General features: G+C 43.8%; 1 protein-coding gene across 1 annotated transcript in view; it reads right to left on the bottom strand.

Annotated features, from left to right (window-relative positions):
* TRPM1 (transient receptor potential cation channel subfamily M member 1) overlaps nt 1-12,147 on the bottom strand; it is a 138,674-nt gene that overhangs the window by 24,689 nt on the left and 101,838 nt on the right. The window contains exons 23-29 of the mRNA XM_021084963.1: nt 11,989-12,111; nt 11,648-11,779; nt 8,431-8,559; nt 6,190-6,441; nt 4,803-4,977; nt 3,387-3,407; nt 1,795-1,939 (exon numbers count right to left, since the gene is read on the bottom strand). Coding sequence (XP_020940622.1) covers nt 1,795-1,939; nt 3,387-3,407; nt 4,803-4,977; nt 6,190-6,441; nt 8,431-8,559; nt 11,648-11,779; nt 11,989-12,111 — 977 coding nt within the window. The remainder of the gene's footprint in view (nt 1-1,794; nt 1,940-3,386; nt 3,408-4,802; nt 4,978-6,189; nt 6,442-8,430; nt 8,560-11,647; nt 11,780-11,988; nt 12,112-12,147) is intronic.

Below are 12,147 nucleotides of genomic sequence, written 5' to 3'. Positions count from 1 at the left end.
GCAATCAGAATTGACAACATACAATGAATTGACCTTTTGGTGCCATGCTAGGAGTTAGAACTGCCTCCTAGCTGACCCTATCTTTTGATTTATCTATCAACATAGATTATCTGCATTCAATTTACTCATATAAATAATTAAGAATTAAGGTATTGAAATTGCTGCATACTGTTTTCTGGAAAAAACCACACCCCAGCCTCAGGACTGCTTAGGAAATTTTATTTCATGTATTCCAATATATGAGCCATTCTACTAAGCACTTTAAATTCAAACAACTTGTTGACTATATTTTTGGGGAAGTGAATTGATTAATTTTGACCCAGCATTTTGATTGAAGGTATGTTATTTTGGATGTTGGGTAAGTACAATCTTTGTCTTCTTTCAGTCTCCAATGGCGGGTAGGGGTGGGGTGGGCAGTAAGCCTGGGATTGTTGGAATCCTGATCAAGTGTTTTGTCTACATGGGGATCTTAGAAAAGCCAGTTAATCTCTTATTGACCTTCATTTTCTCACCTTTCAAGTCAGGAGTGTAACCAGATTCTTTCCATTCTTCCTTTTTTTTTTTTTTTAAATTGGTCCTTTTAGGGCCGTACCCACGGCATATGGAGGTTCCCAGACTAGGGGTCTAATTGGAGCTGTAGCCGAGGCCTACACCAGAGCCACAGCAACATGGGATCTGAGCCACATCTGCGACCTACACCAACAGCTCACAGCAATGCTGGATCCTTAACCCACTGAGCTAGGCCAGGGATCGAATCCGAAACCTCATGGTTCCTAGTCAGATTTGTTAACCACTGAGCTACGATGGGAACTCCATAATGTATATCCTTTCTTTCTTTTTTTTTTTTTTTTTTCCAGATTCTTTCCAATGCCCTGGTCAGCTCTAAGATTCTATATTTCCGTGAAGGATTTTTCCCTCATATTTTTCATTTTAGAAGCTTAGTTTTTTTCCCCCAACACTTTTAATATTATATTACAGTGATTGTTACAGCCCATGCAATTAACTTTGCTTTCTTCTGATAATTAAAGTCTCAACTTGATAAATCTCTATCTCAGGAGTTCATCTAAGGAAATGTTTTTAGGGAGTTCCTGTTGTAGCTCAGCAGTGACAAACTTGACTAGTATCCATGAGGATGCGGGTTTGATCCCTGGCCTCGCTCAGTGGGTTAAGGATCCAGCTTTGCTGTGAGCTGTGGGGTAGGTCAAAGACTCAGCTTGGATTCGACCCCTAGCCAGGTAACTTCCATATAGTGTTGGTGCAGCCCTAAAAAGAAAAAAGAAAGAAAGAAAATATTTTTATTAGATTAAAACACATGCTGAAATGCTAAATACTAACAAAGATTGAATTTAAATGTATGTAAGTGTCAATTCTTTTTTTGTTTTGTTTTGTTTTGTTTTTTAGGACTGCACCCATGGCATATGGAGGTTCCCAGGTGAGGGGTTGAATCAGAGATGTAGCTGCCGGCCTATGCCACAGCCACAGCAATGCCAGATCCGAGCCACCTCTGTGACATACACCACAGCTCACAGCAACACTGGCTCCTTAACCCACTGAGCAAGTCCAGGGATCGAACCTGCGTCCTCATCGATGCTAGTGAGATTCGTTTCCATTGAGCCATGAAGGGAAACTCCTTAAAGTATCAAGTCTTGATTTATGAATACATGAAGGCTGATTACATTTAACAGAAAAGACTAAAAATTCTGCACATTTGAAAGCTATTAGTGGAATTCTGTGTAAATCCAAAGCAGCATAGGAGGCTTCAGAGATTAAATGGTCATCAGGCGTGACACGTACTTGAAAACAGCGATGAGCAGGTTCACGAGCAGGATGTTGGCCACCAGCAGGTAGCATGCCATGATGGCTGGTGTGAGCCAGGCACCCGGGATGCAGGGAGGGAGCCGCTTGCCCTCCTCGTCATATTGGTTGTCACCACAAGGAGCTGAAATAGAAGTTGGTCTTTTTGGGCTTGACTTTTGCATAGAATGAAAAGAATAAATAACTGACACACACTTTTAAAGGATTTGTTTCTTTTTTTTTCCTTTCTGTTTTTTAGGTCACACCTGTGGCATATGGAAATTCCTGGGCCAGGGATTGAATCTGAGCCCCAGCTGTGACCTATGCTGCAGCTGTGGCAGTGCTAGACCCTTTAATCCACTGCACGAGGCTGGGGATAGAAGGCACAACTCCACAGTGACCCAAACCTCTACAGCCAGATTCTTTTCTTTTCTTTTTTGCTTTTTTTTAGGGCCGAACCTGTGGCGTAAGGAGGTTCCCAGGCTAGGGGTTGGATTGGAGCTGCAGCTGCTGGCCTACACCACAGCCACAGCAACCAGATCTGAACCACACTGGTGACCTACACCATAGCTCATGGCAACACTGGATCCTTAACCCACTGAGCAAGGCCAGGGGTTGAACCTGCATCCTTATGGATACTAATCAGGTTCATTACCACTGAGCCACAATGGTAACTCCTGCAGTCAGATTCTTAACCCATTGCATTACAGTAGGAATGCCCCTGTTTCTTTTTTAATATGTTTTTTTCTGATTTCGTAAACAATAATTTTCCATGTGAAAAATATCAACTCATACAGAGGTGATATAAAACTCATTTCTACACTCGGAGATAGTCATTCTTGTCATATTTGTAAACATTTTCTCATTTCTTTGTTGTGTTTTTCATATACAGAAGTTCTTAGTTCCCACTGTGGCACAACAGGATCAGCAGTGTCTTGGGAATGCTCGGACGCAGGTTTGAACCGTGGCTTAAAGTGGTGGTTTAAGGATCCAGCGATGCCGCAGCTGCAGCTTAGGTTGAAATTGTGGCTCAGATCTGATCCTTGGCCTGGGAAATTCATATGCCAAGAGGCAGCCAAAAAGGAAAAAAAAAAAGTTCATAATCTTTAGGCATACACATCTATCTTTATGGTTTCTTTATGACTATCCATTCAAAACTTATTATATCTTCTAATTATTTAAAATGCGCTTATATTGTCTTCTTGGTCATTTGTACATTAACTTTGAAAACAATTTTACAGTGAGGCAGGAGGTAATGACCCCCTCTAGCCTCAAATCTATTAATCAACTATTCTGGAGTTATGTTTGAAGAAAATAATCTTTTCTCTCTCTGCTCCTCTGCAATGTCACTTTGATCATATGGGAACCTATTTTCTGAAGAAAAAATAGAATGATCCTCACAGTCATTAGTGAAGTAATGTCTGTGTATTTAAAAGTTACTTACTTTTTACTTCCTTACCTTTTAAAGTATTGATATCGGAAAACAAGAGAAATATCTGAAACTAGTAGGGGCTACTGGTAATTTGCAGAGGAAGAGACTAATTAATACACACATTTCATGGACAAGAGTCATCAGTTGTGTGTAAACTTACGATTAATTTCCATGGCGTAGACTACATCATGATGGAAAGCAGCATTTTATGTTTTTTTAGTTTCGACAGGAGGGGAAAAAAAGAAAATAAGACAGTTTAGAGAAAAGCCAAATAAATGATGAACAACACAAGAACTGTTCTGCTGTCAAGAAATGCAACATGTTCAAGTTTGGGAACTACAGATTCTTGCTTAGAAACAGTGATCTAGAAGTATTGTACACATTATTAATTTGAGGAAATATATATTTATATATTTCATGGATATTTATTTTATTATATGTCATAAGCAATAGCAAAAGCTCACTAGTTTTAAAAAACTGTGAAAAAGAAAGAGGCTACTGGCAGATGATCATTTTAACATGTAGATTAACCAATATAGCATTCCCTGTATCCCAACACAAATACCTCATAAGCATAAATAAATACAAAGTTATTAAAATGACCAGACCAAGAATTGAAAACCTACACTTCCTGGTGTTACTGAAAATAGCCTCTTTATCTTCTCCCAATTTAATTAAAAAAAATACTACAACTTCTGTCTGGATCCCAGGACTTTCAGCATTTGTGTGTGTTTTACCTAAGCTAATATTCTTCTCAAACCAAATTAGATTTTTATGTTCTGGTTTCCCAAGCTACAAACACAGTCACTAATTGACCTTGAGATACCCATGATAAGAATGCGTTCTGAATCACATGATGAAAGCTAGTAGGTGGAAGGCATTGTGTGAACTGGTTATTCAGTCTTGCCTAGTGGGGACATACTGTCCAGGTGAAATAGTACACAAGCATTTGATTTTTTTCCCCCACATAAGAGATAGTGAGATGATGTGAACTTTTCTTCTCACACAAGAAATAATGTGACCCACCAGCTCACCCTGGAGAGAGCTGGAGCCTGCTTTCCTCAGAAATCCATGCAGGATTGCAGCGCATTTCCTCTGCCAATATCTAGATTACTGTTGATAGCGCAAAAATAGCACTCCAGGAGTGAAGGGGAAATTGATAGCAGTGTAGAAAATGGGCTGTGAAGCTTGGATAATGATATGAGGCACCAATCACCCTCATCATGCTCACTGTCTCATTCGCCTGAAACAACACTACCAGCTCGATCTTGGGGAAGAAAGATAAATTAGGATTTGGCTTCAGAATTATATTCATGCGGCGGGATGTGCTAAAGTGATGTGAGACTCGGAGCTCTAGTTAGTGGTTCTCACAGTAGAAGAGATGACTGATGCTTCCAAAATCTATATTTTGTAATATGTACTTATTACTTATTTCTTCATAAAATAATTTGATGCCTAAGGCAGAATAAAAAAAATGCTTTATTCCCAAAGTAACATGGGCTCTTCCATTAATTTGGAACTGATCATCTGCCTCGGGAAGCAGGGAAGAGAATCTTACTATGAATTCTATTCTTACGGTCTATCTGGTCTGCAAACACCTCCCCGTAGATCATCCAGTAGGGCATGTAGAAGATGTTTCGGGCCAGTTTCCAAGATGGCTCCTCATCTGGATGCAAAATGGCTTGACGTGCAACTCCGAAACTCATCAGCACAACCAGCATAATGACCACAAAATATAGCATGTCAATCATCTGGGGAGAGAGGAAATGGGTCTCTCAATGTCTTTTTTTTTTTTTTCCTGTGCCCACGACATATGGAAATTCTGGGGCCAGGGATCGAACACGAGATACAGTAGCAATTGGAGCCATAGCATTGACAATGCTGAATCCTTAACCTGCCAAGCCACTAGGGAACTCCAGGTCCCTCACTGTCTTAATTCACGGAGCAAGTTCATCTGATCTGTTATATTGTGCTCCCCAAAGAGTTCATGAATGCTTAATTAGAGTGAAGGAAGCTTGTTTCCCTCTCTCCATCCCATCCTTGGGCCACTGGTCTTATACTCCATGCAATGCATACACCTTATTCTAGAACAGTGCCCTTCCCTCTCCTGCTCTTGATCTTTCTTCTCCTCTATTTGTTACCTATAAACAAACTCCTCTAATAACTACAACTGAAAATGGAGAAAGAAAACATATGGGATACTAGAGGAATTTGTAGGGGAAACTAAGGAGAAAAGAGGGGGAGACATCTAAGGAGGTAATGAGTTGAGAGTATGTACAGATATTTATTCATTCCTTATACAGACAGCGAGTAGATACAATGAGCAATGTTCAGGTTACTGTAGAGACTGAACTTGCATAATTCCTAATTTTGAACATCTCTGAAGATGAGGGCCTTTGCTGGGATCAGCTAAACCATATATCCCTTTGCCTCAAAACTACTTGCCTTATAAAGAGTTATTCCTAAGCTTATAAGTCTTCCTTTCTTCTGGGACCAGTCTTAACACTCAGGCTATTTTAGGTGAGATAAGGATGACCTGCTGGCTCATTTTTAGTTTTATATTCTACAGCCAGTTTTGGGGTTAATGTTGTCATGGATTTGTCTTGACGGAATCATATGAGTTGCCTGTATTCACTCCAGACCAGAGCTCATAGGCTGAAGACTGTCTGGAGTGGGGGTGGGGGAGTGACTCTGGGTTCCCTCTGCCTCTAGCTTCCACTGCATGTTAGGAGGTTATCCATCAGGTCATTGCCAGAAATACGTACGTATAAAGTAGGCCCTCAACTCATGTTTGTCAACTGGATTTAATTGTCAATATGTAGAACTATGTCTCTTAAAGCAAAGAACATTACTTGTGAGAAACCAGCTGCAAAGGAAAGATCAAATGAAATGTAACAGATCTGGCTTCCAGTCCTGACCACAGCCCTGGTGTCTCCAGTCACTCAAGTGGGGTCGGCACTAACCATCTTTCCGATCATCATCACGTATGGCCCCAGATACTTGTTGACACCAAAGATGTCCAGGACACGGATGTACCAGAAGATGATATCCACACAGTAGATCACACGGCCATAGCCCATGTAAGGCTGCTTCTGTAGGCGAAGGACGGCTCCAATCATGAACATGGAAATGGCCACGAGGTCTGTGATGTTCCAGTACTCCTGAAGCCAGACTTTTATTTTCTGGCTGAGTTTACCCGGTTCTGACATGAGGATCTGAAAAAAGAAACGCCGAAGAACAAAAAACAGGGGAGCTCGGTATTGCGAGCCTCGTCTTCTTGGAATCTTGGGATGATGGGACTTGGAGCAGCATTCCAGGGCATCTGTCCCCTTTCCTGCTGAAGACTTCCAAGCACTAATCACTTCAGGCAGCAAAAGATATCTAGAAAGGGAAATGCCACAGAATCCTCTGTATTCTAGATTCGGTGTTTCACAGACTCTCAGGAAATGCCTTTTAAATTATGTCCCTCTGGCTGTAATTAAAGAAGCTGCCTTTTGACTTCTTTTCTAATTCCCTGGACACGTGCCTGGGAGCCCATGTTCTGGAGTTAGTCCAGGAGGAAAGCTCTAGAGTAGAGATAAACCTGTGTGGTCCCACAGAGGGGACAATCCGCTCAGAGGGGATGGCAGAATTGAGATAGGAAATGTTTGCCAAAATTCCTTTGTAACTCAGAGAGAAGTGACAGGAAAGTTGAACTTGATTTTCTCCTACTTGAGCTATTATCCTTTCAGATCACCACTGATTAAAAGGACACTTCCTCTGAGTAAAATTGAAAATATGTGACAAGCAGCACGTGCAGGCACACACAGAGCAAGCCCCGTGGATGCAGCTATGGTGTGCACCTGAGTGGGGGCCTTTAAAGGTGGTGCCCCTTTAGCTATAGAGACTCTGGGTAGGTCCTGGGGACTCTGGGGGTGGGGTGGAGTGGGGGCTATTTATTGCCCAACACAAAAGGCATTCACTAGTTTAACAATTCAAGTACTCTGGCTGATGGCTGCTCCCTCCCTGTCACTGGTCGGGGAGCCCTTTGAGGGTAAAGAACAGTGTTTTACATATGGCTGACTCCCACTAAGACCACAGTGGCACTGGAGATGATAGGAGTTGGGTTGTCACATTGTAGATTTGGCACTCTTGGTTTTCCTGGCTCTCATTATACTGACATCATCAGATTAGCTTTACTGGGAAGAAGTTCAGTGAAAGGGTCAGTAATGATTGCAAACTAATAATATTGGTTTTCTGTCAGCTGGAGAAAGAATATGAAATTCCCCTGTGTGCTTCTCTGTTATTTTTTTCCCTTGCACATAAGCTTTCCCTTTATAAGCTGATAGAATGTGTTAAAACGTGCAGATGATATTAGAAAGAAAAGTGCCTGGCCTATATTCCTCTGCTGCCTGCAGAGGTTGCCCGCTTAGAGTTCCATGTTAAAGTCCCCTGTGACATGACATGGTGTAGTTCTTTTTTGGACACTTAGTTGAAAATCCTGTTTCCGTTGTTTGCAGCAGATGACCTGGGGGCTTTTACCCGGTGGGTGGCCCAGACCCTATCTGCTGCAGACCCCGCCTTGCCTTTCTGCCCCACCTGCAATAGGAGGGCCTTTTCCAGAGGTGCCTGTGACTGGCTGATGTGGGTACAAAACTCTGCTTCCTTTGCTCAAAGAGGGACAGACTCTAAGGTATTAAATACACTCAGGGCCAGATTCCACCAAAGCCACACCTTGCTTAGCCCTGTCCTCTCTCCTAGCCTATCCATCCTGCTCCTTCTCTCTGCTCTTTCCAGAGCCCTCTTTTAAAAAACCACCTGCACAGGTGTAGGGAGGCTCAGCTAGAACAGTGTGGTCCACAGTCCTAAATTAAAGGAAAAGTGTCACTTCCTATGTCTGCCCATTTACTTTCAATTCCCAGAAAACAGCCAATATGTGTACCCGTTCGAGTCATTGGGAACATTTCCTGCCACTTTTATAGGCATTCAACTTGCTTTTGTAATGACTAAACATCATTTTCTTTGCCTCATATTTTGATCTCCAAGTTTAAATTCAGTTGGAAGCAGAAGGCATGGAAGGGCATGGAATCCACTTGGGATTGGGACACCTTGAAAGAAAAGTTCCATGGCACTTGGGATCTACATGACATGTTTTTGCAATAAGGAGCTACACTGGAATTGAAGTCAACGGTTGGTGGGGCTAGGACAGGCCTTGGGAGCATCACCTCCCGAATTTTCTCCAAGGCCAGGCTCAGGATGTAGGAGATGACGATCCACTCCTGGAGGCAGGGCCAGCGCTCCATCCGCACCAGGATGACGTAATTGAACAGCAGTAGGTAACCCAGGTAGGATATCTGAAAGGCAGAAACCGTAACAGTGTGGATCACATGAGCTGGAAAAAAGCACCAAACACGATATTTTTTCCCATAAGAAGGGCATCTGGGAGTTCTTGTCCAGGCGCAGCTGAAACAAATCCGACTAGGAACTGTGAGTTGCGGGTTTGATCCCTGGCCTCGCTCAGTGGATTAAGGATCCGGCATTGCTGTGGTGTAGGTCGCAGACCAGGCTCGGATCTGGCGTTGCTGTGGATTTGGTGTAGGCCGGCAGCAACAGCTCTAATTAGACCCCTAGCCTGGGAACTTCTGTTATGCCGTGGGTGTGGCCCTAAAAAGACAAAAGACAAAAAAAAAAAAAAAAAAAAAAAAAAAAGGAAGCTACATCTGAATTGAAGTCAGTGCTTGGTGGGGCTGGGACAGGCCTTTGAACCCTAATTACTGGTGGACAAATCTTCTGAAACAAATTTTATTTCCAGGTGGACTGACTCCTTTCTTTTCTTTTCTTCCTTTTTTTTTTGGTCCACACCGTGGCATATGGAAGCTTGTGCACCAGGGATTGAATTTGAGCTGCAGCTGAGACCTATGCCACAGCTGAGGCAATGCTGTGGACTTGATCCACTGCCCCACAGCACTGTGTCATGCTGCCACAGAGACAAGCCAGATCCTTAACCCACTGTGCCACATTGGGAACTCCTAGATTGATTCCTTCAGAAGAACATTTCCACTGTTTACATACCTGGGACAGGCAGAGAACTTTGAGGCAAGTGGGAAGGCACTTTGTGCTTTAGCACAACACGGGTGCTGATAAATCTGTTCTCTAAAGGACCGTACATTTGTTGTCACTCTCCTCAAGGGAAATTATGAACTTGCATGAAATTATGATAAATAGGGAAACTTTTAGTAGTTTATGGGTGTGTCTTCTTCGACATTCCTGGAAACTGGAAAATGTTACTGACTCTCCCCTGACTTGCAAATTTCCTTCTTGAATCTTTATGCTACTGATGGCTGTGGGAAGTGAGAAGGGAGGACGGTGAGATGAGGGTCTGCCCAGCACATGGGGCTGTCCTGAGCCCCCTCAACAAGCATTGACATGTCTGTGCCCACAACAGCATCTCCATCTTTGGCATGTAGAGTCTGGAGGAACATGGGAAAGAGCTATGAAGTGGAGGGAGCTGATCTGAAGATGACTGAGGTTTTTTGGTTTTGTGGCCTTGCCTGAGGCATGTGGAACTTCCGGGGCCAGGGATCGAATCCCAGCCACAGCAGGGACAATGCTGGGTCCTTAACTTGCTGAGCCACCAGAGAACTCCTGAAGATGACTAAGGTTGATTCACTCGAAGAGGAAGAATCTTCACCTTCAGCCCCCACCCCCCCCCCCCCATTTCAGGCCCCTTCTGAAGTCTCCAGGAGTGGGGCAACCGTGTATTTGTGATTTGCAGTCTGTATCTTTTTTTACTAAGGTGTCCCCTCCTGTTTAAGTTTTACCAGGATGACATCCCATGTGTCCCCTATCTAGTCTTTGCAGGAGGACTAGAGCAAGAGTTCTCAAAGTTACACTGTGTTGGGAACCCCTGGCAAGCTACAGAATGTAGGCACTCCTCCCCCACACCCAGAGGCAGAATTTAGAGGCCTTGGAGGGAGGCCCAAGTTTGAGAATACTGCGCTAGCACTCATCACATGCCCATCCACCCCTACCCGCTCTCCTTATCTGTATCTATGGAGACCAGGTACATTCCTGGCCCTCAGCTGGTTCTGAGTAGAACATGTGGGTAGTCATGGTTTGGCCACATCACCAGCTGTGGCTGCCAAAAGCAGCTGAGTGTCAGGCCCTGGTTGGCCTGAGTCCACAGGCAGCCCCTTGTGCTGTGCCCCAAAGCTCTGCCTCTGTTGCCCACCCCCATTCATTGTCACATCCATGACCTTGGCATGGCTTCTTGTTTGCCAGCACTAACGGAACCGCAGTGCTAGGACCTGCCTGGCATGGGCTGCAGCTTGGTGCTTGGGACTTATAGGTAGTCTTGTCCCTTCCCCAGACTGTAGGTTTAGGGAGCCATGGCCTGTCTGTCACCCCCACTGGGACCATGTGCAGCTGGGCCAGTCTCCTTGCCCCACGATTCCTGCCCATCTGCATGCATAGGGCTGGGATCGCCCTTAATCCAGGCACGCCGCTCTCTGAAACTGTCCAGACAGTGGCCACTGATGGGGCTGGAGGAGAGTGTATGGCCAAGCAGTCAGTAAGATCTGCCTTTAGAGTGGAGAGGCCTTGATTTGCTCCTCTATTCCAGGACTTCATGCTCTGGGTTCAACCGCACTCTTTTGGTGACCCTCCCAGCCTCCTGAAAAATGGCATCATCATCTGTGAGCTTGCTCTCTGCATCCCCGGTCATCTTTGTTCATTGTTAAATGAAACCATGTTTCCCTAAGTTTATGTTACTAAAGAAATCTGCAAAATCCTTCATCTTAAGCAAATGTGACTATTTTGCTTTATGAAATGATGTCTTTGGGACTAGGATGGCCATTTTTTCTGCATACATTTAAACACATGGCAAGATATTGGTCTAGATCCAATTTTAGCTGAAGATCTGTGTTAGTCCCAGCTTTGTTTTCATAATTCTTTGTGAGTGTGTGTTTTCATAATTTTTTTTTTTTGGGGCCTCCCTGAGGTGTATGGAGTTCCTGGGCCAGGGATCCGATCCAAGCTGCAGTAGTGACCTACGTCATAGCTATGGCAATGCCAGGTCCTTTAACTCATTGTGATAGCCAGGATTGAACCTGTGTCCTGGTGCTGCAGAGATGCTGCTGATCCTGTTGCACCACAGCAGGGAATCTGAAATTATTATTATTTTTTGCCACACCCTGCAGCATGCGGAAGTTCTCTGGCCAGGGATCGAATCGGCACCACCGCAGTGACCTGGAGCTGTAGCAGTGACAACTTGGTATCCTTAACTGCTAGGCCACCAGGGAACTCCCATGTAATTCATTTTAAATCAGTGATTTTAAAAAAAAAAACAAACAAACACTTTTTCAAGCCCATGACATTTTTCCTGACTCTAACAGATCTAAATGTCAAAACATGCTAAATGGCAAATGCTAAGGGGAGCCTTACTGTGTAAAACCAGAACTTGACGATGGGAGCGTTGTAGAATTCACAGATCTTGGTCCCAATGGGGACACTTCTTTGCTTTTTTTGTTCATTCTCCTCATCCCCTTTTCTGGAGCCAGCATCTGCATTTGTGTCCTAGAAAAAGAGCACAGCACATGGCAAGCAACTGCCAGGTGGGCAGGGCAACCTGCCCCACCCAATATTTAACAGACTGGCACCTTCTGAAATAATAGATGATCAAAATGTCCCCAGTGACTGCAGTTTCTAAATTCATGGCAAGAGAAATCACAACCATTTGAAAATGAGAGGAAATGGATACTTTTACGAGCAAGGGTGTCACTGACCATATTCTCCTCTTCTTTTTCTTTGCCGTCTTCGTTTTCCTTGGATGTTTGATATGAGAAATCATCAGATGTGCGAAATTCCAAAAACAAGATGGTGGGGGGGAGAAGAATCCCCATGATAACCTAGGTAACAAGCAAGCGAATTTTCAAGCTATGGCA

This window comes from Sus scrofa, chromosome 1 (assembly GCF_000003025.6).
Source record: "Sus scrofa isolate TJ Tabasco breed Duroc chromosome 1, Sscrofa11.1, whole genome shotgun sequence".
Lineage (NCBI taxonomy): Eukaryota > Metazoa > Chordata > Mammalia > Artiodactyla > Suidae > Sus > Sus scrofa.
This window is presented reverse-complemented; position numbering and strand designations above follow the sequence as displayed.